Source organism: Phocoena sinus, chromosome 6, assembly GCF_008692025.1.
Source record: "Phocoena sinus isolate mPhoSin1 chromosome 6, mPhoSin1.pri, whole genome shotgun sequence".
Taxonomy (NCBI): Eukaryota; Metazoa; Chordata; class Mammalia; order Artiodactyla; family Phocoenidae; genus Phocoena; species Phocoena sinus.
In genome coordinates, this window is record NC_045768.1 from 18086311 (window position 1) to 18111380 (window position 25070).

Consider the following 25070-nt stretch of genomic DNA (forward strand, 5'->3'; position numbering starts at 1 on the left):
TGTAAGGTAGCACAGAGATTGTTGGCTCCTGGGGAGGCCTGGGAGACGTCCCTGTGCAGGGGAGGTCTGGTCATGGGTGGAGCCGCAACCGTGGCAGTCATGAGGTGCTTCCTGCTAGTGCCTTGCGGATAAATGGATCCTGAAAAGGAGGTTTCATGGAAGGAAACCGAGAGGAAGAGTTGTGACACATGTAAGAAGGCCCTGGGTACCCCAGAAGTAACTGCGGAAGAATCAAAGGCTAGTGATGTGTATTGATTCTAACGTGACCTTGTTTATTTATGCCCTCACAGGCTGTCAGGGTCTGGGGCATATATAAACATGCACATACTGTGTCTTGTCAGGTGTGTGGCCTTGGGCACTTACTTAATACCTCAGGGAATCTGTTTCTTCATATGTGAAGTGGCATGACATGCTCAGGGCAGTGCAGGTGCTCAAAAGACTTGTGTTGAACAAATGCATGAATACCGGCCTTGATGTAGGGTTTCGAAAGGGTACAAACTCCTACTGATACAATGAATCAATTCTGGAGTTCTAATATACAGCATGGTGACTACAGTTAACAATACTGTATTGAAAATTGCTTAGAGAGGAAATCTTAAATGTTCTCACTTAAAAAAAACCCGGAAATGTGAGGTGACAGATGTGTTAACTAACCTTACCGTGGTGACTTTGAAATAGACACATGTATTAAATCATCACACTGCACTCCTTAAACTTACATAGTGTTATATGTCAATTATACCTCAATAAAGCTGAGAAAAAAAAAAAAAAAAGACTGGCCTTGTAGGGCGATCTTCAGATCAAATGAGATAGTACCTGAAAAAAACCATTAAAACCATAAAACTCCACCTATATCGAAAGTGTTCTTTGCACACCCAACCAGCAAAAGAGCTTCCAGGCTGGCTTACCTTCTGCTTCCCGAGGACTCCAGTGTCCTGATGGGCCACAGGGCATCGGGGAGGAGGCGTTGAAGGCATATTGCACCAGGATTCTCCCTTCCAGGCAAAGGTCACAGGCTGATCCCAATTCTCTAGGAGGCCAAGGAAAATGCACCGACTTAGGAACAGTTGAATGAGTCCCTGGCTTGACTAAGCCAAAGGCGGAGGTTACAACCAATCTATGTTCTCCAGTCTTCCCAGAGCTTCCAGAATATGACCATGAGTGAAATTCTTCCCCACTGCCCACGAGGGCCGTGTTTGGGCCTAAGTGGCTTCTGTTCTGATGGGGGATACACTTTAATTCTAAACAGTCCAGAATCAACAGAATCAACTTACTACCTGCACTAATCTTCATCTCATCCATCATTTAAAGTTCTCTTGAAGATCTGACGTGTGGTTGTGAGAAAATCTTTTGCCCCATTGGACCTCAAATTATATTCTTTTAACAATATCTGTCAGGTACCTACCATATGCAGGAACCATCCAGTATCCTAGGTATTAAATAGGAAGAAGGCGTGGTTCAGTTCCTTCACCTGAAAATGAGTGGGCTGAACTAGATGATGCCTAAAGAATCTTCTAGCCCTGACATTCTGGGGCTGGATGAGTCACTCTTTGATTTTACAGTCAAAAACAGTTTCCTAACCATGCCATCTAATTCATTTTAGCAGCTTTCCAAGGGGCAAGCCAATCCCTCAATGGGACCAGCCCAGCCCCAGAAGTAGAATGTTACGGTGGCTTTCCCTATCATCTAGTGTCTTATGTGTCTGGATTCAATCTCCCTTTAGCCACAACAGACTCTGGGATCCTACTTGTTCTCCAGACTTGGCTCCTGTTTAGGAGACAGTTGCTGGGAAGGGAGGGGGATAAGCCCTCTCCTCATGTAACGAGGGTGAGTGAGCCCAAAACTCTGTAAATCTGAGCAACTCCTACAGAGGGACTGGAAAGGGAAAATGTCAAGAAATGTCATAGCCCAACCCATTATTTCTCAAAATGCAATGGTCCTTCCAATACCTCTTTCCTAGGAGAATCACTATACTTTGGCTACCTGACAGATACAGTGGAGGAACCCTATCTCAAGCCTTAGGGCTTTTGCTTCATAGGGAACCTCCGTAGCCCCTGGGCTCACATGCTTGTCAACATCACAGCCTGCTGGTGGTCCTCATCCCTCCTCCACCCAGCTGCCAGGGAGCTCAACCCCAAACCTAAATCTGAACACTTCACGTCCCTGCTTACCTACTTACATGGTGGTCAACATACGTGGTTTAACGTAGGTATGGATGGATGGATAAATACCAGTCATTCCAGTATGTTGCTGAGACCCATGATGAACCTAGTCTAGACCCTCAAACTGCAGATCCTGCATCCTCAGCCTTATCACTGTAGATGTGAAACCATACACAGGTGGAGATGTTATGGGCCCACGGATATTCAGTGAGAGGAGAGCGATTAAATGGCCTAAGGTTGATCTGCTCAGTGCAATGGTAAAAGCAGTTTTTATAAGAAATACTTATAGAGATGACTAAATTTTATGGAAAAATGCATGAGCTATCATGTTAAGTGAAAGTCATATTCAAAACTGTATCTATAGCAGCATCTCAATGCTGTTCTAATAATCTTTTTTTTTTTTTTGCGGTACGCGGGCCCTCTCACTGTTGTGGCCCCTCCCGCTGTGGAGCACAGGCTCCGGACGCGCAGGCTCAGCGGCCATGGCTCATGGGCCCAGCCGCTCTGCGGCATGTGGGATCTTCCCGGACCGGGGCACGAACCCGTGTCCCCTGCATCGGCAGGCACACTCTCAACCACTGTGCCACCAGGGAAGCCCTGTTCTCATAATCTTAATGCAACAAAATATTATCAGCAGTAATTTCTAGGTGGTAGAACACAGGATGATTCCTCCCTCCCTCCTTTTATTCCTTCTGGTTTTCTGAACTTTCTATATATTTGCAGTATGTATAAGGCACTCCTGGACTAGCAGTAATGATGATTATACAAATATGCTTGCAGGCAGGGGATGAGGAGAGCAGAGAGAGGTGCTCAGCACCACTCTGGTTCCATTACAATGACCACAATCCATGCATAGCAACTCAGAGTCACAGGACTGGCTTTATGACGACAGTGAGATTACAAACATCCTTGTATGGAATCAGGAGTCGCGCCGACCTTTATGGTAATTGAGCCTTTCTACTTCTTTCGATGCTCTGTTTTAGATGATACACATATAGTCACCTGCGCTTCACTGAGTTCTTGATACAGTGTAGGTTCCCAATAAACACTCTGATGAGTGAATAAGCCATCATCCACCTGACAATAAAGGTGCCTAATTTACACAGAGCTCTACCAAGTGCATTGCCTCATGTTCGATCACCAGTTCATGTGTTCATTCAATATTTCATCTATTCATTCAGTGGATACTCATTGAACAGCCGCCGGTTGTTAGCACCGTACAACTACCAGACATTAACCATCCAAGGGTGAGTACATTTGGTGTGGTACCTGCCCTCATTAGAGCTTTCCATCCAGCAGAGGCAACGGTCCCTAAACAAACAGATCAATAGATATAACAGTACAGATTCAGCCTTTCTAGAAGGAAAGCTGATAGATGATGTAGGAGAGAATAATGGGGTGGAGCGTGCTGGGCTTATTTAGATTGGCATAATCATAGAAGGTGTTAGTCAAGGTATGGTGAAGAATGACACAGAGTGGGAGTAAAGCATTCCAGGTTCAGTCTAAAGGTATGTAAAGGACCTAAGCAAGAAAGAAGGGCTTGGTCCATAAGGGGCCTTAAAGAAACCTGAGTGGCAAGAGTCACAGACGAAGGAAAGAGCAGTAAGAGAGGCAAGGGCCAGATCATGGGAGGTGCCGTAGACTACGCGTTAGATTACACATAGAAGTAATGGGAGACCACTGGAGGGTTGTAACACATGGGTGACGTGACCTAATTCACATTCTAAAATGATAAGTCTGAATGGTGAATGAAGAATAAGTTGGGCACAAGTAAAAGCAAAGTCAGTAACTAAACAGCAAAGGTGGGTGATCCTGAGTATGGTGGGTGATGATGTTCCCATTTTATAGTTAAGGAAACTGAGAAGCGTGAGGACAAAGTAACCAAAATCATAGCTCAGAAAGTCACAGAGTCAAAATGGGCTTTACCAAAATCAGGCAATGTCCTACATACATTCAGGGAGCGCACAGTATGTGTTTCTAATCTTCGGCATTTCTTTGATTTCAGTGGGCACCTGTATCTACACAGACAGACAGACAGACAGACAGACACACACACACACACACACACACACACACACACACACACACACACACCGAAATCACAGAAATACAGGATGCTAACACAGGAAGAGATCATCTTTCTTACCCAGGTTCCATGAGAATCAAAGTTTAAAGCTCCAAATCTGTGCTGTCTAATACAGCAGCCCCTAATCACATGTGGCTATTTAAACTTAAATGAATTAAATAAATGTAGAATTCACTTCAGTTCCTCATTTAAACTTGTCACATTTCACTTGCTCCACAGCCACAGTTGACTAATGGCCACCATACTGGACACTGCAGAATGTTCTGTTGAACAGTGCTTGTCTAAGGCATCCACTGTACATAATGAATTAACCTCTCTCCTATGCATCTAAAATGGTACTAGTTATGTACCATCCTTAGGAGAACTGAGAAAACAGTTACTCAAAAGTCATTTTCTGTGTTCTGAGATTTGGAAAAGGAACCTTGGTTGCACAAGGCTAGATCCCCTTGAGCTGACAGATCAGAAAAGTGAGGCTGAAGAGGAAGAAGAAATGGATGAGGCTGCAAAGACTTCAGACCCAGGTCTCTTGGTCCCCAGTCCAGCATTCTTTCCAATACACCACAGCCCATTGTTCGGAAAAACGCAACCATCTAGTCAACACATGTTTGCAAGACAGATAAAAATAAAGGAGTTAAAAAAGCCAGGGGTGGCCTTGAATTATTTATTCAGTTGCCCATGTGTGAGGACACAGGCTGTGGGAGGATCTGAATATGTTTTTTTAAGGAAAACCCTTGTATTCTCTTAGACCACAGATGTGAGGAACAGCAGGAGGACACGAGGATGGCCAGGGGCGAGAGGTTGGCATTGATGAATGTAGTGGAAAACACCAGAGATTTTTCAGGGAAAGAGAACTTTTCAAGTAGCTCAACAGCTCTGGAAAACTGTACAAGAAGGGAGCTTGTATTTCCTGAACACAGAGCGTGTGTGCTAGGCATAGCGCAGAGGTCATCTTGTGGAATTCGCCACAAAAGCCAGGGGAAGTGAGCCTGGTTAGCACCTTTTATGGAACAAGATGCAGAGGGCCAGAGAGGATCAGAGAAGGGAGATGACTTGCCCAAGGTCCCATAGGCTGGGAGTGGTGAAGCTGAGACTGGAACACAGACAACTTGACATCAAAGCTCGCACACTTTGTACTAAGCCGATTTCCATCAGTAGGAACTCCGTGTGTATGGGAGGGTGACAGTTCCATTCCTTTACAACAATTTATTGAACTTGTTGACCTATTTCCTTTAGCCATAGACTATGGTCTACGTAGCTGTTAACCCTAATTAGACGTGTTTCTAAAATGTCAGTTTTAATTTAACATATGATAACTCCGCTGTGAAATCTCAGACTGAACAGAATAGCTATTGTATGAGCCTCAAGTACCAACTGACTATAGGTTATTAAAAACATATTGATTGAAGCTGAGGGCACTATGTAATAGAGACATATCTCATTACACAACAATTAGCCCTCCAATAGGTTTCCAACAATCAGATGGTATTTATTTAATGGACAAAAACTGCTTTATGAAACACAAATTGAATACATACACAGGAAGCTTCATTTACAAAACTTCCATTTTCAAGTGGAATCGAGGCCAAGCCTTGACCAAAAGTCTGATACTCCTCATTGCCACAGAAAAAATAAATAAATCTATGGGCTGCTGGAAAGCCTGCTCTGAAGTGTCACATGAGGTTTCCCAACCCCAGCTCTAAGCTCCCAGTGAGGACGGCTGGGGAAGAGGAAGGGGGGTTTCTACAGAGGGCCTAGGGAGTGCACTTCCTTTCCCCGTGATCACATCCATCCAGCTGTCAAATGAAGGCTCTAGATTCAGGGACTGATAGTAGTGTGGAAAACTGGAGCCCGAATTTAATGTGATGCCACGATCTAATATATTTTTTGCATACACACACGCACACACACACGTATACACCCATACTTGTGAGAGCTCCTTGCCACATTCTGTGGCCTTTTTTGAGGGGAGGGGTAACACCTCCTTCACAATTCAAAGTTTGGAAAGACTTAATGAAAGAACATGAGAGCCTCGGATAAGACACTGCAAAATGTGACTCGAAGCCCAGCTCCCACCACCTGCTATGGGCTTTTGGTCAAAGCTCTCCACCTCTTTGTGCGCCAGTCCCTACCTCATCTGGCAAATGCAGAAGTTGGTTCCCCTGTTATAGAATTACTGGAAAGATTAAATGAGACTGTATGGAAAGCATTTAGTACAGAATCCAGTGCAGAGTAAGCACTTGATAAACGGTGACAACCACGACCATAGAGTAATAATTAATCACTAGCTGGTTATTATTTCCACCATCATCAGTGTTGTATCATCATTATTGGATAAAACATCCCCAAGAAGGGCTGGAAGGGGGGCAATAGACTAATCTACCCAAAATTATAGTCAAGTTCCAACCAAAATAGAGGTCAACATCGCAGTACGTTTCATGACCCTTTAAAATCCCCTAAAGCTTGAGCTCCTCAGGGAGTCCCGATGCTGAAAGGCAGCACGAGAAACCGTTTGATTCAGGTTCCCACCTTCAGGCCATGAAGGCATCATTAGACCCACTTTTCAGCTGACAATAAGACTCAGGGAGGGAAAGTGACTTGCCCAAGGCCATACCACTAGTGAGTGGCAGACAGGAGCTGAACTGAGGTATCTTGTGCCTCAGTTTATCATCCTCTGCTCTTCTAAAAATTCTACCTTCAGTTCTATAAAACAACACTAGGCACAGGCACAGATTCTAATTATACAAAAATACATGTGGGACTTCCCTGGTGGCACAGTGGTTAAGAATCCACCTGCCAATGCAGGGGACATGGGTTCGATCCCTGGTCCGGGAAGATCCCACATGCCACAGAGCAACTAAGTCCACGTGCCACAACGACTGAATCTGCGCTCCAGAGCCCACGAGACACAACTACACCAAGCCCGCGTGCCACAACTACTGAAGCCCATGCGCCTAGAGCCCATGCTCCACAACAAGAGAAGCCACCGCAATGAGAAGCCCACACATCGCAATGAACAGTAGCCCCTGTTCGCCGCAATTAGGGAAAGCCCACGCAGCACTGAAGACCCAACGCAGCCAAAAAAAAAAAAAAAAAAAAATCAGTGTTGAGCCCTGCTCAGCTCAATGCTGATTCAAGAGAAAGCTAAAAGCCTTAAAAAAAAAATTATATATTAAATAAATAAATTTATATATATATGTATATATATGCCTGCGTATTCAGGTATAATGTACCCTTCATATACTATACGTATAGGAAGGTGTTAGCCCATTAACCAGAGGCAACGTCAACTCCCGAGCTCACGGCGATGAGACTAGTACCTCCATCGCAGAGGAAGTTCTGGCGACAGAGGTTTCCATGTTTTTAATGATAAAATGAAGCTAAATATTCACCACTTAAAATATGCATCATTACTCATGAATTTCTGTTAGCAATCATTCATGTATTCCCTGACCCCCAAATCTACATCGTGCCTCTATGGACCAGTCATTGTGCTAGTCGTGGCGAGCACTCGTTAAACAAGATCGAGAACAAGAAACACAGCGAAATCCCTCTCCAAGGCTGCTTCCCTTCCAAGTTTCCCTCTTCTTGGCAGGAGACAGAGAGGGGCATCAACACTTCACGGGCTACACTCACCTTTCAAAGAAGTGGCCGTCGATGGGCGGGAACCACTCCAGCATCACAGAGTCGGTCGTGTGGCCCACGATCTGGGGGGCAAGGGCGACAGGCGCCGGCTTCCTGGAGGGCTGCCAGCTCTGGTACACCAGGTCCAGGTAACAGTGCATTCTGGCGACTTGATTGGGCGTGAAGGAGTCAGTGCAGTCGTCATCTGCAAGCGGGCAGAGGGAGAGATAAGAACCTCGCTGCACGGGCGGGCAGGCAAGAGCATGATGTCTCCTGGTGGACCGGGAGCCAGCACCCCAGCCCCTGCCAACTCAGAGCTGGCCTCTTCCAGTGCTCAAGAGTTAATGGTCTGTGAACAAATTAGTGCAGTCATCACTTCTGGAGACAGGTGAGAGGGAACAGGAGGAAGGGGAGGGAGGATAGAACTGAAAAGGCACGTCTGAGCCTGGAGAGGGAGGTCACGGATAAGGACAAGGGCAAGACAAGCTGCTTTCCACGGGGCCCAAATCCCCTGGTCAGTAAGTCACACATTCCCTTATCCGCTCGCTCCCCACCAATCATTCAACCTCTCTCACTCATCCACTCATTTTCTTGTGTATTCACTCATTCACCCACTCACTTGTTCCTTCACTCACGCCTTCGCATTCATTCATCCACTCATTCATTAATTGTGCTGTTTACTGATGCAGTGATACTGGCCTTCAAACAAGCTTTCTGAGCATCGATTCCATAGTCTCTGCTCTAAGCCAAGGGCCAAGGAAACATAAAACATTCCTGCCCTCAAGGAGCTACCTGCCTAGTTATAGAGTGAAGGTCAGTTTGCTGTGTGGGTCAAGGTGGTTATAAGGCTGTTCAGGTCTGTGACACTGACTACTGATGAAGAGGAGTCGGCATGTAGAGGAAGGCGGAGGAACCGGAGAGGTTTCTGGATGTGGAACTGGAGGGCAACCAGGTTGCACAGCTAAGACCGAGAAAGAAAACGGAGGCATGGCGGGAGGGGGAGCTCAGGCCTGCAGAGCCAACGTGTCCTATGCAGCAAGCACGGGCCAGGAGTCAGGCAGACGCAGAAGCAGTCCAGGCCGAGTGTCCACGGCGGGAATACAAGGACAGTGACGCCTCCTGCACAGTGCTATCACCGGGAAATTCCCAGGCATGGGGCACTGTGCTTTGGACACATATAACCCTCCCACTAGTTTTAGAGTAAATACTGTGATTTCTGCATTGTACAGAGGAGGAAATTGAGGCTGAGAGAGGTCTACCTGCTTTTTAAAGAGCACAGAGCTAGGGGCAGATCTGAGATTCGAACCCAGGCAGTCTGGACTCCAAGGCCACGTTTCTAATCAATATGAGAACTTCTTTCTGAGGGTACATGAGACCTTGTCTGGGCAAAGCATCCTGCAGGTGCTTGATAAACAGGAGTGGAGCCTGAGTCTGAGGGGGGCTGGAATACAATCTCTTAATGTCTTTAGATCTAACGACCTTCAATTCTAGTCTCTCTTTTCTAGGATGCGGAATGAAGGCCATGACCCGAGACTTATCCACACCCGCCCCCAACCCCCCACCCCAAGGAAGAAGCTGGACTCCCATCTCTCCCTCCAACAGCTTTATTCAGCTGCCCCAGGGGCAGAGCAAGGCGCTGTTTTGGCTTGGTTTCCAAAAACACCACTTCCCAGAGGTGTCCGCCTGGTCAGGGTTTCTGCAGCTGGGCCCCAGACAGAGGAGCACGGAGATCGCCAGATCTTAAAACAAACCCGCCACTGGGAGTCCCGCAGCATAAACTCACTTCCCCTTATCAAACAAACAGAAAATAACTTTGGGCAGGTGCCGGTCAGTTGGACATGACCTTGAGAATCCAGCTTTGAGAAGGGACGGGGTACAAGGAGGTTATACACAGAAGCTGCCTCTGATCCCCTTAGCAATTTTTGACAGTCTCCTTTCCAGCACCCTGGGGAAGTCTTTCATACATTGGGTGTCCTTTGGAAAACACTGTAAAAGAGTGGCTAGTTACACAAATCACTCTCAAGCCCAGATACCCCCATGTAAATCCTTGGATACCAAACGTTCTATGGGTCCCCACTGCCTGGAGAATAGAGTCCGAACGCACTTGATGGTCTAAGAAGCGTCAGATCATCAGGTGCATTTTCCTTTGTTACTATGAACTTTGCACTTCATCCTGAAAGCTTTGGAAAAGCCACTGGATGGGTTACAGGCAGGAGAAGGACATGATGGCTAAGGAAGTAGGGGTTCTGTAGTTAGATTCATGCATGAGGAACCTGGAGTCAGGAATCTGGAGTCAAATGACTTTATGCCCTCAGTGCTTCGGTTTGCCCATCTGTAAAGTGGAGATGATGATGATAACAAGAGTGCTTATGTCAGAACACTGCCGAGGGTTATGAAAAGTGCAACATCAAGAGGTATGACCAATGCTCAGTGAATGCGCACTGCCTCGGGACCGGGAATAGCGTCTGTGTGTGTGCACGCGTGCATATGCACTAAGGTGGGTGAGTGCTGGAAAACCAGAAACAGGAAAAAATAACAGAATGTAAAATATTCATTCTCTTTGATCTCACAACATCCCATTTAGGAATTCAACAGATCGATACTCATGAACAAACTCGAGGGAAAACATACGTACAAGGATGTCTTTTGAAGCATCATTTACATAGTAAAAATATTAGACATAACACATCCACCTGTCAATAGGGGGATGACTCTGTACCTTGAGGCACATGTACAGAAGAGAATTCGAATCAGTCATTTCCAAAACAAGGAAGTAACTTTAAAACTCAGGTCCCTTGTGTGTAAATTGGGGACATTTAAATCAACCCCACTACTTAGAGTTGTGGTGTGGACTCCACGAGCTGGAACGTATAAAGCATTTATCAAGATGAAGGAAGAAGAAAAACTGCAAAGTTTTTCCTCTCTACATTCTGATTTGTTTGCTTTTCTTCCCCCAAAGAAGCATATTTTCCTTTTCTAACTTAAACATTAGCCGTTTCCATGTCTGTCAATAAAAAAGTTTGAAAAACGGACAGGTGATAGAACCTGGTAGGAGAACAGAACTGTACCTGAACTTTAAAGCTTTAGTCGGAAAATGTCCCTCCCAGGGTAGATCGCTTAGAGACTGAACTGCTACCAGAATCTTGGGTGAGGTAAGGGTTTCTGTTTATCATAAAGGCTCTGCCTCAATTAGCTGACATCTCGGGTCAGCCCCTCTTAGCTTTCTGCCATCACGGGCTTTCCCTCCTGATATCTGTGGCCACTTGATCCTGGTCTCTAGGACCAGCCAACCCATCTTGTTCTTCTGTCCCCACGTTGTCCCCAAGCAGAAAGGACTTTGGGGGGATATCAGTATTCTGGGGGCCTGCACCAGTCCGCATGCTGTTGAAGTTGTGCCCTGAGTTTTCTAATCAAACTCTGCTCTCAAGAACAATTTCCATCTGTAGCTGGAAGGGCACAGAGCATGGAGGTTCAGGGCCTCCACTCCCCGTGGAGCCTTGGGCACAATGCTGACCCCTGACAGCCTCATTTCTACCCGCTGTAAAATAAGGAATCGTGATGCTAACTGCTTCCTACAGCTGATGAAAGCATTTAACAAGCTCACCCATTTCTAGCGCGTGAATAACTGAGTTGCCCTTTGTAAAAGTCTCTGCCTTTTTGTTGTTTTAAAAATAATGATAATGATAATAACAGCAACAGCAGTAAGTGATTATATTCACTGTAGAGCATTTGGAATGTGCTTAGAATACTGCAAAGAAATAAACGCTACCGTAAACATTACCTAGAGATAATACAATTAATATCTAGTATACACATATATGTATGTGTAGATGGATGTGAATACCTACAGTGAATTTCTGTAATTCTTATCACAAACATCATATATATAATTGTGATCATATATGATATATATTCCAGGTTTTACACTATACATTAGGCTCTGGGCTGTTTTCACGCTAAACTGAACAAATAATCCTACTAATTGTCACTTATTGAGCACGAGTTATAGTACCAAGGACAGATCTAAAGCCTTCACCTGTACAATCACACCTACTGTCATGCAAGGTAAGGGTGATTAACCTCCATGGTATCCATGAAGTAACAGGCCCAGAGAGAAGTAACTTGCCTGAGGTCAAAGGCTAGCACACAGAGGATTCAAGTTGGTCCCCACACTGCACACTTCACACTCTGAACCACTAGGTGACTCTGCTTTGTGGCCCTCAGCCATCTGCTACGCATCTTCAGTGATCACAGAACGTTCTATCATACGGGTACCTTGTGATTTACTTCAGCAACCCATTGTCTTTGGACTTGTAGGAAGCTTCTGTTTTTTCACACGTATAAAAGCACTTCTTTTCTATGCTTGGCAGACAGTAAATGTCTAATTAATATTTGGAGAATAAACATTGCTCAGAACATTTTTAGGACTAAACCTTTAAACACATCAACTGATTTATTTCCTTAGGATATAATTCTTAGAGGTGGGACTTCTGGGTCAAAACGTATGTGCATATTAAAAGAGACACACAGAACAACGGAGACAAGACACTTGCTCCCAAAGGCTGGGGAAGGCCTGGTTTCCACACTCTTGAGGAGGCAGGGCCTGGAGGGTCCTCTTGGTTGGCTCCCTGTGGCCTATTACCTTCAGGAAGTAAAATCTGAGCCGCTGCCCTTCTATCTGCCTGGGGATTATCCAACAGCTCAACGTGACCGCACTCACCCGGTGCTCGACCTGGCTTGCCCCATCACCTGCCTGGTGTCTGCTTAATCTGAGCAGTTGGGACTCTCTTAAACTTCCCCAGTATCAGAAAGGGAGCCAAATAATTCTTGCTTAAATGCAGGCTCTGCAATAGAAGGCGTGCCTTGTTTTTGCTGTGTGACCCTGGGAAAGTGACTTAAACTCCCTAAGCCACACTTTCTGCATCTGTAAAATGGGTGCAATAGTAATAGCATTTACTCCATTGGGTTATTTTGAGGATTCAATGAGACAAGCCTAAGAAGTGTTTCCCACAGCGTCTGGCATACCACAGGTACTCAGTAATTTCTGAAGACCTGTCACCAGCCATGTTCAATTAATTAAAATTACTTAGGACTAACAATTCAGCTCCTCAGTCTCACTTGCCGTGCTTCAAGTGTTCAACAGCCACAAGCAGCTAACGGCTACCATACAGGGCAGCGCAGACACAGAACACACACAGCTCTGCAGCAAGTTGGAGGACCCAGGAAGGAAGGAACTCGGAGCAGCTGAGCCGGCAAGGTCTCCACCCTCTTGCCTTGACTGCAAACCCCCTGTGCATTGCTCTCCCCAGCCCTGAGAACCCGATCCTGGTCTGCATTTTGAATTTCATCCAGCTGCTTTTGTCACCTCATCTATCAGAGATCGTAAGGAAAACAAACATTTCAAAGTTCGTGGTTGCCTTGAATATGCTTTTGCGGGTGTAAGTTTGTTATCGTAGCTCAGTGAATTAGTTCTGCTGTTAATGGGTCACTGAGCTGAGGGGTTCCTTTAAAAAAACAACATTAAATCAATCACCCTTTAGATCTGTACAAAGGGGAACAAAAAAAGATTTAGTTTATGGGGGTCTGGTAGCTAGTGGCAGCTCCTGACCCCTAAGAGGCCGGCAAACTTCCAAACTCATGTTATTGTTTATTTTCCATGTGCATTGAGCTGGCCAAGGAAAGGTGCTATAGAAATGGAACGAAAGCAGGGCCCTGTGAGAGGACAGGGCACCGGATGTGAGATGCAGGCTTGGCTGGGAATGGGAGCCCAGCAGGAATCTGCTTTTGAGGAAATACCCAGTACTCGGGTCTTTTTTAGAGACCCAAAACTAAGGACCATTTACGGTGCCACGGGTAGGCACTGACCCTTCAAGAGACCTCAGGTGTGAACTGTAGGAACCTGAAACTGGAGAGGCCCCCAGAGGTCATCAGCGCAAATGGAAAACCAGGAAGACCCACGGGCAATCATCGAATTCACTGGGTTTCAGGAGGGGAATCCTCTCTTCGAATGCAATCTGAGGCAAAACTCCAACAGAAACGGAAAACTGTGGGAAGGGGGCTCCCCTGTTTCAAGCAGAGATGGAGACCTAGAGGCACACAGCCACTCAGGGCAGCCCCCCGAGGCGTATCTGTGGGACAGAGCTCGAAAGCCACCCAAAGTGCTCAATATCCCACTCAGCCATCAGCTAGGTCTCATTTGAAGAGAGGCATGAGAGTAAACGAGAAAAAAAAAAATACTTGGAGTCACCAAAATATACAAGCAGCTCATGCAGCTCAATATTAAAAAAACAAACAACCCAATCCAATAATGGGCAGAAGACCTAAACAGACATTTCTCCAAAGAAGATATACAGATTGCCAACAAACACATGAAAGGATGCTCAACATCACTAATCATTAGAGAAATGCAAATCAAAACTACAATGAGGTATCACCTCACACTGGTCAGAATGGCCATCATCAAAAAATCTACAAACATATATACAATGGAATATTACTCAGCCAGAAAAGGGAATGAAACTGGGTCATTTGTTGAGACGTGGATGGATCTAGAGACTCATACAGAGTGAAGTAAGTCAGAAAGAGAAAAACATATTGTATATTAACGCGTATATGTGGACACTAGAAAAATGTACAGATGAACCGGTTTGCAGGGCAGAAACTGAGACACAGATGTAGAGAACAAACGTATGGCCACCAAGGGGGGAAAGCAGTGGGGGTGGGGGTGGGGGTGTGATGAATTGGGGGATTGGGATTGACACGTATACACTGATGTGTATAAAATTGATGACTAATAAGGACCTGCTGTATAAAAAATATAAATAAAATTAAATTAAAAAATTAAAAAAAAATCTACAAACAATAAATGCTGGAGAGGGTGTGGAGAAAAGGGAACCTTCCTGCACTGTTGGTGGGGATGTAAATTGGTACAGCCACTATGGAGAATAGTACTGAGGTTCCTTAAAAAACTACAAATAGAACTACCATACGACCCAGCAATCCCACTACTGGGCATATACCCTGAGAAAACCATAATTCAAAAAGAGTCATGTACCACAATGTTCACTGCAGCTCTATTTACAATAGCCAGGACATGGAAGCAACCTAAGTGTCCATCGACAGATGAATGGTTAAAGAAGACGTGGCACATATATACAATGGAATAGTACTCAGCCATAAAAAAAGAAACGAAACTGAGTTATTTGTAGTGAGGTGGATGGACCTAGAGTCTGTCATACAGAGTGAAGTAAGTCAGAAACAGAAAAACAAATACCGTGTGCTAACACATATATATGGAATCTAAAAAAAAAAAAGTGGTTCTGATGAACCTAGGGGCAGGACAGGAATAAAGACGCAGACGTAGGGAATGGACTTGAGGACACGGGGAGGGGGAAGGGTAAGCTGGGACAAAGTGAGAGAGTGGCATGGACATATATACACTACCAAACGTAAAATAGATAGCTAGTGGGATGCAGCTGCATAGCACAGGGATATCAGCTCAGTGCTCTATGACCACCTAGAGGGGTGGGATAGGGAGGGTGGGAGGGAGACGCAAGAGGGAGGAGATATGGGGATATATGTATATGTATAGCTGATTCACTTTGTTATACAGCAGCAACTAACACAACAATGGAAAGCAATTATACTCCGATAAAGATGCTAAAAAAATAAAATAAAATAAAATTAGAGAGTTAACTAAGCAATTCCATTGTAAAAAAAACAAAACAAAAAACTTTGAGTCAGATGTGCGACCTGGGGCCAAAGACTTCAGTCAGCCTATGGATTGTACTGTCACCTATGAAATGGTGACAGTTCCTACCTCATAGGTTTCTTGTGAGAATTAAATAAGATGGTGTATATTAAAGTCCTTTATGAACAGTAAGCTTTTTTACAAGCAGAAATATTATTATTGATAAGAATCAATTTTATATGCCTGTTATTAGAGAATTTATTCATTTTCCTCCCCTCCTGCGTTTCTCTTTCCCTTCTTCCCTCCTTCCTCCCTTTCTTCTTAACAAACATTTTTAAAGCACAAGGCCCTGTGCTAGGTACTGAGAATACAGTGATGTATTTAGAGGCAAGCTCTGCCTTCACAGAGCTCGCTTGTTTTTGGTTGGTGGAAAGGAACACTTAAGTTGAATATTATAATAGAATTGGATGCTGGGCTACTACCATGTGCAGTTTTGCAGGTGGTGCCTTAGCCAAAAGCTCTTGGTTAGGCGGCCAGTAGTGAGGGCTGTGACTGCCCTAAGGAAGGGATATCTTTTTCTGATTTGCCAAAGATGTTATAAGGGCTGGAAGTGGCCTTGATATACACTAAAAGGAAGTACAGGGCATCCTAGAATCCAAAGAATGAGTCTTTAACGCTGTTACTGATGGTATGAAAAAGGGCTTTGAAAGGATATATGCAGTTAGGAAAAAAACATAACCAACTTATGTAATAATTTCATATTTGCAAAACCAAAAGCATTCTATTTTTTTCTATAATAAAACACTAAAGGAGCATGTGAGAGTTCTGTGTTTTAAAAAAAGTTTCAAATAAATAAATAAATAAAGTTTCAACCACCACCAGCTGCAAAACTAGGAGGAACCTTGGAGGTCAGTTCCAAAGATTCCATTTTCTTGAGAGAAGCGGGACCCAGAGAGGGCACGTGACAGACCCCAAGGCATCAGGTGACCCTGTGGCAGAGCTGGGCCTTCTGCGCAGGTTTCCCTACTTTCAGTCCTGGTGAGCTGCCTGAAGTATCTTTCCGAGGAGCCCTCAGATACAACATCTTCCTTGTATCCACGAGGTGCTCACGGAAGGAATATTATCTTGATTATTTGGGATAAGGAATTGTTGGGATGAAGAAATCTCAGAAAAGGCAAGCAGCTTGCTCAAGGCTTCTCTGAGCCAGGACCAGAGGCCACGTCTGACACCCAGCCCCGTGCACCCTGCAGAGTGTGGGCCTTACCTGCATAGCTCATGAAGTTGCTGTAAGGAGTGTTGAAGAAGCTGTTAAAGCCACAGGTGTCGTTCCCTGGCCCCGGGTCACCGCAGAACTTGTGCTTTGGGGCTGGGTTGGTGTCACTGCAGAGGTCTCCGGTCTCAAAGGAGGGCTCTGTCTCCATGCAGGGGTCACTGCAAGATTGGATTTCTGAGATGCCTCGGAAGATGTGATAGAGGCCCAGGCTGTGCCCGATCTCATGGATCATGGTGTGGGTGTGCCCAGGAATGCCATAGAAAGATGGATTCAAGACAATGCCACCTGCAAGGGGAAAGCCAGAGGATTAGGCAAACTGGGCACTCTGCTTCCTGATGCAGGTATCCCCAAATCAACCAAGGGTAAATGGGGTGCTGCCCAAAGTAACCACAGGCTTCTCCACCCTATGACTCCACTGCTGAGAGCTGTTGCGACTTGTGGTGTTAATGACTGATTGAGTAGGAAGGAGTCTCAAAAGTCATTTTGTGCAATCCCTTCATTTTTCAGCTGAAAACACCGATGCCTAAAAAAGTGAGGCAACTTAACCAAGGGGATTTCAAACTACTTAGAAGAAGTGGCATAATTAGAATCCAAGGGCTTTGATTTCTGGGCTGGCCAACATTTCAGCTGCAACTCCTTAGGAAGCGTGGCATGCCCTGGTTCACAAACACTCTACAGGCATTTGCTTAAATGAAGCCCTCATGGCCAGACACCTCGGTTCCGGTTCTCATTTTGCCTTCACTAACTCTGTGAAGTTGAGCAAATCACTTGCCATCTCTGAATCCCATTCCTGCAGCTCTGTACCCTTTGAGAGTGAATATTCATAAAGTCCAGCACCATGGCGTGCTCACCATTATAACACTGGTCAAAACAGCCACTGTTTCTTGAGCATTCATTATGTATCTTCAGGCTCTGTGCTCAGTGTTTAATGTGTATAATCACATTGAATCATCTCACAACGCAGTAAGAGGGGCACTGACTCACAGGGAGGTGAAGTAACTGGCCCATGATCGAATTAGTAAATGGGCAGCTGGAATTTGAACCCAAGATCCTTGGGTTCCAAAGCCAGGGGTCTTAACCCGAGTTCCACGGCTGATGCTCACCACAGGGTCCAGAATATGGCATCTCATTAAATGTATGTTGAATATTTGCTGAATGCCGACCCAATTAAAGATGTTTTGTGAGGCCTAAGTAATCACGCGTAGGCAGCCGGCATAGCACCTGACACACAGCGAGTGCCCTACTTACTGTCTAACCACGTGCTACTCCAGGTGTAGCTCAAGAACAAGCAGTACCAGCATCACCTGGAGGGTGACTAAAAATGCAGACTCTTAGGCCCCACCCCAGACCTACAGAATCAAGAGTAAGTACTTTAACAACAGCCCCAGAGGACTTGCCTGTGCGTTCCAGTTTGAGAAGCAATCATCTACCCCACGTCTTAAAAGACTGAGCTTTGCTTCACTTGGGCAGATAGATGAACCAGATGTCAGGAAAATCAATGGATAGCATGGCTCTATGTTCATTTTTAGGCACTGGAGAAATACATACAGGCTGGCAGAGAGATATTTCAACTGGAAAATCCAAGTGTGGGGAATTTCCTGGCGGTCCAGCGGTTAAGACTCGGTGCTTTCATTGCTGGGGGCGCAGGTTCGATCCCTGTTCGGGGAACTGAGATCTCACAAGCCACGCGGAGTGGCCAAAGAAAAAAGAAGGAAATCCAAGTGTGTTTAAGGGAAGGTTAAGATGCAAGTCTGAGCAACCTGCAAGCAGTGACTGTGTGCAGAGCAGGATCTTATGAAAGAATGGAGAGGAGCCAGGGCCTTGCTGATTTGTGCTGGCAAGCCTGGAGCAGGCATGGGGGTAGTTTTATCTCGGACTGAACTGCTGGGAGGGTGAGGCTGCTCAGCCATGGGGCTCATGGAGTCTATTAATTCTGAACTGCTCAGAGCCTTCCAGCACAAAGATAAAGATGTATGAGAGGATGTGTGGGGCTGTGTGCACGCGCGTGTGTATGTGAGAAGGGGGAGGCAGAGGCAGGGAGGAAGAGAAATTGAGACAGGAAATCTCTCTCAATTATTTTCTGTCAATCATGATATGAAACATAATCACCTTCCCACCCAAGGCTTTTTCCAGGGATCATGGCATAACGGCAGGAAAAGAGGGATGGGGAGATGGCAGCCTGGAGGCCAGCTGGAATTAGCTTGACATGGATTGCAATCTTCATTCTGTCTTGCACTGGCTGTGTCATCTTGGGAAAGTGACTTTGCATCTCTGGCGTGCTCTAAAATAAACAGCTATGATGGATAGCTCCAATGATTCTCTGTCTTTCTATGAAGCTTTAACATTGAGGTAAATGGGGAATGGGAGGCTGGCAGGACCCCTCAGGTATTTCCGGGGATAATGACAGGATTGCAGACTTAATGTCCAGCCTGGCTCTGTCTGTTTCACCTCATCCCCTCCCAACGCTCCCCTTTTCACAGAGCGACAGCACAGAGCTTGAGCCCTGTTCCACTGCTTCTCTTAAAAGGTGACATAGCTTGAGGCTGACATCATCCTGAAATACTATAACATGCTATGGATTTATAGCCTTCTGTATTCCTGGTCCTGAGCCAGTCTCTGAGATTCACGGTATTATCAGGAGTATTTTCCTCTAATTTTAGAAGCCTGCTGTTCAATCCTTCTAAAACTCTGATCATGACCCTTTTGGTTGATTTTCCAAGAGGACAGAATTTCAGCACTGAGAAGGGTCCTTGGAGACCCTCTAAGTCTAACCTATTCCTTTAAAATCTGAAGAAATTGAGACCTGGAGAAGGAAAGAGTCTTGCCTAAGGCCATCCTGTTAAGTCACAGCTAAGAACAACCATGTATTTTGGCCCTGAACCAGCAAAATTACCATACACCATGTTAGGCGTGTGACATGAGCTAACCGGCTTCAGCCTGCCTAAGCTGCACACTCTCTTTTGCCTCGTCCCTGTCTGTCTAGGTCTGCCTGTCTATCTGTCTACCCACCCATCATCTATCTCAGGGTTTCTCAACAACAGCACTACTGGTATTTTGGGCTGGATAATTCTTTACTGTGGGTATTGTAGGAGATCTAGCAGCATCGCTGGCCTCTACCCACTAGATGCCAGTAGCATTCCCCCATTTGTAAAATCCAAAATTTTCTCTAGACATTGTCAAGTGTCTCCTAGGGCATAAAAATCCACCCAGTTAGAACCACTGGATATTTATTTTTGTTTCTATCTATTTACACAACCACACCTATGTGTGTGTGCACACACACAGACACACAAATTGGTTTCACTCTCTTAAAAACAACTAGGAAAAGACAGTGGTCTGGAGGGAACTAAGTCTAGAGTTTGACTCAACGCAACTTTATTGTTTGAAGTTGCAGAGTCCCTTATCTCTAAGATATTGTGGATTTAGAGCAGCTGCTGGACTCTGGCTGTATCACCAGGAGACCAGACAGGCCTGAGGAAAGATCCAGCACCATGACTCTGCTGAGCCCTAACATTCCCAGAGGAAGGTACCCACTGAGTCATCACTATTCACTGGTGTAAATGATAGGAACACTCTAACAAGGGGAAAATAGCCAAATAAATGGCAGTGCCCTCAGTCAATGGAACATTATGTGGCTATTAAAAAATACCCTGTCTTTAGAGAATTGGACATAACCTAGAGAGATGTTTTCCTCTTGTGATGTTAAATGAAAAAAAGTTGGGTGGGAAGTAATTCTGAAGACTGTTTCAACATGGGAAAATGTAGATAGCATAATACTAAGTGAAAAAAAAGAATATTAAGTGAAAAAGAACACATGCATGTATGCTATGATTTCAAATATGCACAAGTTGAAAAATGCATGTCTACCTATAGACGTGTATTGGAATAGAGCATGGAAAAACTAAAATTAAAGAACAACGTTTGCTTACAGGGCCTGGTTCAGAAACCACTGTCATTTCTGACTTTTGGTGACTGGTTTGTGTAAACGTCTGTCTTGTTTATGGATTTGAATAATTTGAACGTAAGAAGAGTTCCTGGTGGCATTGCTGGGTGGAATATGGAGGAACAGGGAGTTCTTACGAACTCTCTCTTGCCTCTTTGGCATCTTTCAAGTCAACCCATCACTGGCTGGGCCAGCACAATGTGGTTACTAGGTAGAGAAGATATCTGCATGAAGTAAGAGGCAGGGGGTATAAAGAGAAAGCAACAGATGGAGAGAGTTGGAAATTTAAATTCCAGTTGTGGTCCTGCCGCTGATTTGTTTGTGACCTTGGATAAGTCCCATTCCCTCTCTGGATCTTAAGTTTCTCCACTGGTAGAACAGGATTAATAACATTGTGATATTTCTCAAAGCATCACTTGATGTGTGAAACATAAGGAATGCTAAAGAGTTTTGAAAAATTAAAAAGTGATAAGTAAATAGGTTGTTCACCATCATCACTACCATGATCTCCATCATCATCATCCTTACTACTAAACGTATTCCTGTACTAATCCAATTTCTTCCTGAAGAAGTTTCTAATTCTCACCTAAATGCATTAGAGCCTCCTTGTCCCACGGCCAAGTTGCTACTCCTGCCAATTCCTCCTCCGAGGAGTTTGCAAAGAAGATATTGAGGTGTGTTGATCCATCCAGTCTAAGAATGTTCTTCAGCTCATTAACATCCAAGTATGCTCTGTAAGAGAAAAAGAACCTTGGCTGTCATCACCATCCAAAAAGGGTAGTATTCAAATAACAGGTACTCCCAAATTAATTGAGTCACGATGTGCCAGGCACTTGGCTAAGCATTTTATAAACATCGTCTCACTGACTGCCTCCAATAATCTTCTATGGTAAGTGAGATAATCCCATTTTACAGATGAAAAAATTAAGTCCTTGTGAGTTTAAGAAACTTGAAGACTGCTCAGCTTATAAACAAGAGCAGAGTTCAGTTTAAAACCTAGATTTATCTAAAGTCAACATCTGTGCCCCTAAGGACTCTGCTATATGGACTGATGAGAAGGCAACAGAATGCGGATATAGATGGAGAACAGACCATGGAAGAGATAACATGTATTCTAGCCTTGGCGTCTTCCCTACTTCATTCATTCACTGTGGACCTCGGACCACGTATTTGGCAAAAACAAAGCTGTCCCAGGAGGCCTACTTTGCATCTCTACTCAAACCTTGCAAGGAGGTGTTATTACTCTGTTCTCAAGATAAGCAACATGTGGTCCAAAGTGATGAAACAGGTTGCCCGAAGTTGCAGAACTGGTTTTCAAGGCCGATTCCGTCTAGCTTGGAAACGTACGCTCTTTACGCTGGGGCGTTATCTGCCTCCCATGGATGACTCTGCATTCCGTAAGCCTCTATTTCTTTGTCCATAAAATAGGCTAAGGGATATGGCATTTGCGGTAGCTGCCACTGTAGATATTTAGAATATAGACTGACGTGTTCGGAAAGTAAATTAATTCCCCACGCTACGATCATCAGCTCTTTAATACACCGAACAAACATAGGTTGGAGAGAGAAAGAAATGGCCTTTGGAAAGAGACTGGCATATCCTAGGTGCACAATAAATAAGACCGCTTCCCTTGTGGAGTGTGATTCTCCCATCAGAATAGGGATGATAAAGCTCTGGGTCAGTCACAGGCATATTATTATCATTTTTTAACCTCTTTATTGGAGTATAATTGCTTTACAACGGTGTGCTAGTTTCTGCTGTATAACAAAGTGAATCAGCTATACATATACATACATCTCCACATCTCCTCCCTCCTGCATATCCCTCCCACCCTCCCCATCCCACCCCTCTAGGTGGTCACAAAGCACCGAGCTGATCTCCCTGTGCTATGCGGCTGCTTCCCACTAGCTATCTATTTTACGTTTGGTAGTGTGTATATGTCCATGCCACTCCCTCACTTTGTCCCAGCTTACCCTTCCCCCTCCCCGTGTCCTCAAGTCCACTCTCTACATCTGCGTCTTTATTCCTGTCCTGTCCCTAGGTTCTTCAGAACTTTTTTTTTCTTTTTTTTAGATTCCATATATATGTGTTAGTATACGGTATTTGTTTTTCTGTTTCTGACTTGCTTCACTCTGTATGACAGACTCTAGGTCCATCCACCTCACTACAAATAACTGTTTCGTTTCTTTTTTATGGCTGAGTAATATTCCATTGTATGTATGTGCCACATCTTCTTTAACCATTCATCTGTCGATGGACACTTAGGTTGCTTCCATGTCCTGGTTATTGTTAAATAGAGTTGCAATGAACACTGTGGTACATGATTCTTTTTAAATTATGGTTTTCTCAGGGTATATGCCCAGTAGTGGGATTGCTGGGTCGTATGGTAGCTCTAGTTTTAGTTTTTTAAGGAACCTTCATACTGGTCTCCATAGTGGCTGTATCAATTTACATTCCCACAAACAGTGCAAGAGGGTCCACACCCTCTCCAGCATTTATTGTTTGTAGATTTTTTTGATGATGGCCATTGTGACTGGTGTGAGGTGATACCTCATTATGGTTTTGATTTGCATTTCTCTAATGATTAGTGATGTTGAGCATCCTTTCATGTGTTTGTTGGCAGTCTGTATATCTTCTTTGGAGAAATGTCTATTTAGGTCTTCTGCCCATTTTTGCATTGGGTTGTTTGTTTTCTTGTTATTGAGCTGCATGAGCTGCTTGTAAATTTTGGAGATTAATCCTTTGTCAGTTGCTTCATTTGCAAATATTTTCTCCCATTCTGAGGGTTGTCTTTTCATCTTGCTTATGTTTTCCTTTGCTGTGCAAAAGCTTTTAAGTTTCATTAGGTCCCATTTGTTTATTTTTGTTTTTATTTCCATTTCTCTAGGAGGTGGGTCAAAAAGGATCTTGCTGTGATTTATGTCATAGAGTGTTCTGCCTATGTTGTCCTCTAAGAGTTTTATAGTGTCTGGCCTTACATTTAGGTCTTTAATCCATTTGGAGTTTATTTTTGTGTACGGTGTGAGGGAGTGTTCTCATTTCATTCTTTTACACGTAGCTGTCCGGTTTTCCGAGCACCACTTATTGAAGAGGCTGCCTTTTCTCTGTTGTATATTCTTGGAGGCATATTATTTAATGGATCGTTTTCTCAATTGACAGAGGGATCTTGCTCACCCACGTGCTTCTTTCAGCCCCATTTTATGTCTGCCATCTTCTTTCTTAGGAATCCTTGTGAACAGCTGGTAAGCATTTCTTGAGTAAAGTTGGAAATGAATCAATGAATAAAAACATACATAAATAAGCAAGCAGGCAGCGTGATGTCGTAGGTGAGATAAAGCCTCTGAATAATGATATTTTTTTTTTTTTTTTTTTTTTATGCGTTACGCGGGCCTCTCACTGCTGTGGCCTCTCCCGCTGCGGAGGACAGGCTCCGGACGCGCAGGCTCAGCGGCCATGGCTCACGGGCCCAGCCGCTCCGCGGCACGTGGGATCCTCCCAGACCGGGGCACGAACCCGCGTCCCCTGCATCGGCAGGCGGACTCTCAACCACTGCGCCACCAGGGAAGCCCTGAATAATGATATTTAATGTTCGTTGGGCCCTTCCATGTGGTCTGACTTTACATGAATTATCACCTTTAATCTTCTCAATAACACCGAGGTAGGTGGTATTATTATCCCCATTTTCCAGAGGAGGAAAAAGAGGCTTACAGAGCCTTCGTACCTCGCTCAGGTCACACAGCTAGTTGGGAGAGTTTGGTTTCTCACGGGGGTTTGGTGCAGAGCCTGGCCAGTAGAACACTAATGATGCTGCCTTTCTCTTTCCCTCCTGGATTCACAGAAGGGGATCCCACATGTGAAAGAGTAAAGTCAGAGATCCCCAGCAGGGCCTGCAAGACCCTGTTTCCCCCTTTAGCTTCTTCTCCCTCTGTTCCCTCTCTCAAATTTCTCACTGCGTGTTGTCAGCACCCCCCACCGGCCCCCCCCCAAGATGCAGTGGCTTTATCCTCAGTGCCTGTAATCACGCTGTCCCCTCTGTCAGGGACTTGGCTCCCATTTTATCCCCCGATGAACAAATCCGAAGTCCATTCTGGTACCACTCCCCCAGGAAGACTTCCCTGAGTCCCATCTCACCTCCACCCCCTTTACCATCTCTGTACTCATCTACCTCCTATGAGTACTCGCTCTCACACCATTCCAAATACTCTACCTGTCTGTATCTACCACTGATTGTGGCTCCCAGGGGGCAGGGAGTGTGCCTAATTCATCTCTGTTTACCCAATTCTCTGCACAGGGCT

At 44.9% G+C, this 25070-nt stretch overlaps 1 protein-coding gene across 1 annotated transcript in view; it reads right to left on the reverse strand.

The window, feature by feature from the left end:
• Nucleotides 1–25070, reverse strand: part of PAPPA (pappalysin 1) — a 257383-nt gene that overhangs the window by 179463 nt on the left and 52850 nt on the right. The window contains exons 3-6 of the mRNA XM_032634984.1: nucleotides 21362–21507; nucleotides 16824–17117; nucleotides 7882–8074; nucleotides 909–1030 (exon numbers count right to left, since the gene is read on the reverse strand). Coding sequence (XP_032490875.1) covers nucleotides 909–1030; nucleotides 7882–8074; nucleotides 16824–17117; nucleotides 21362–21507 — 755 coding nt within the window. The remainder of the gene's footprint in view (nucleotides 1–908; nucleotides 1031–7881; nucleotides 8075–16823; nucleotides 17118–21361; nucleotides 21508–25070) is intronic.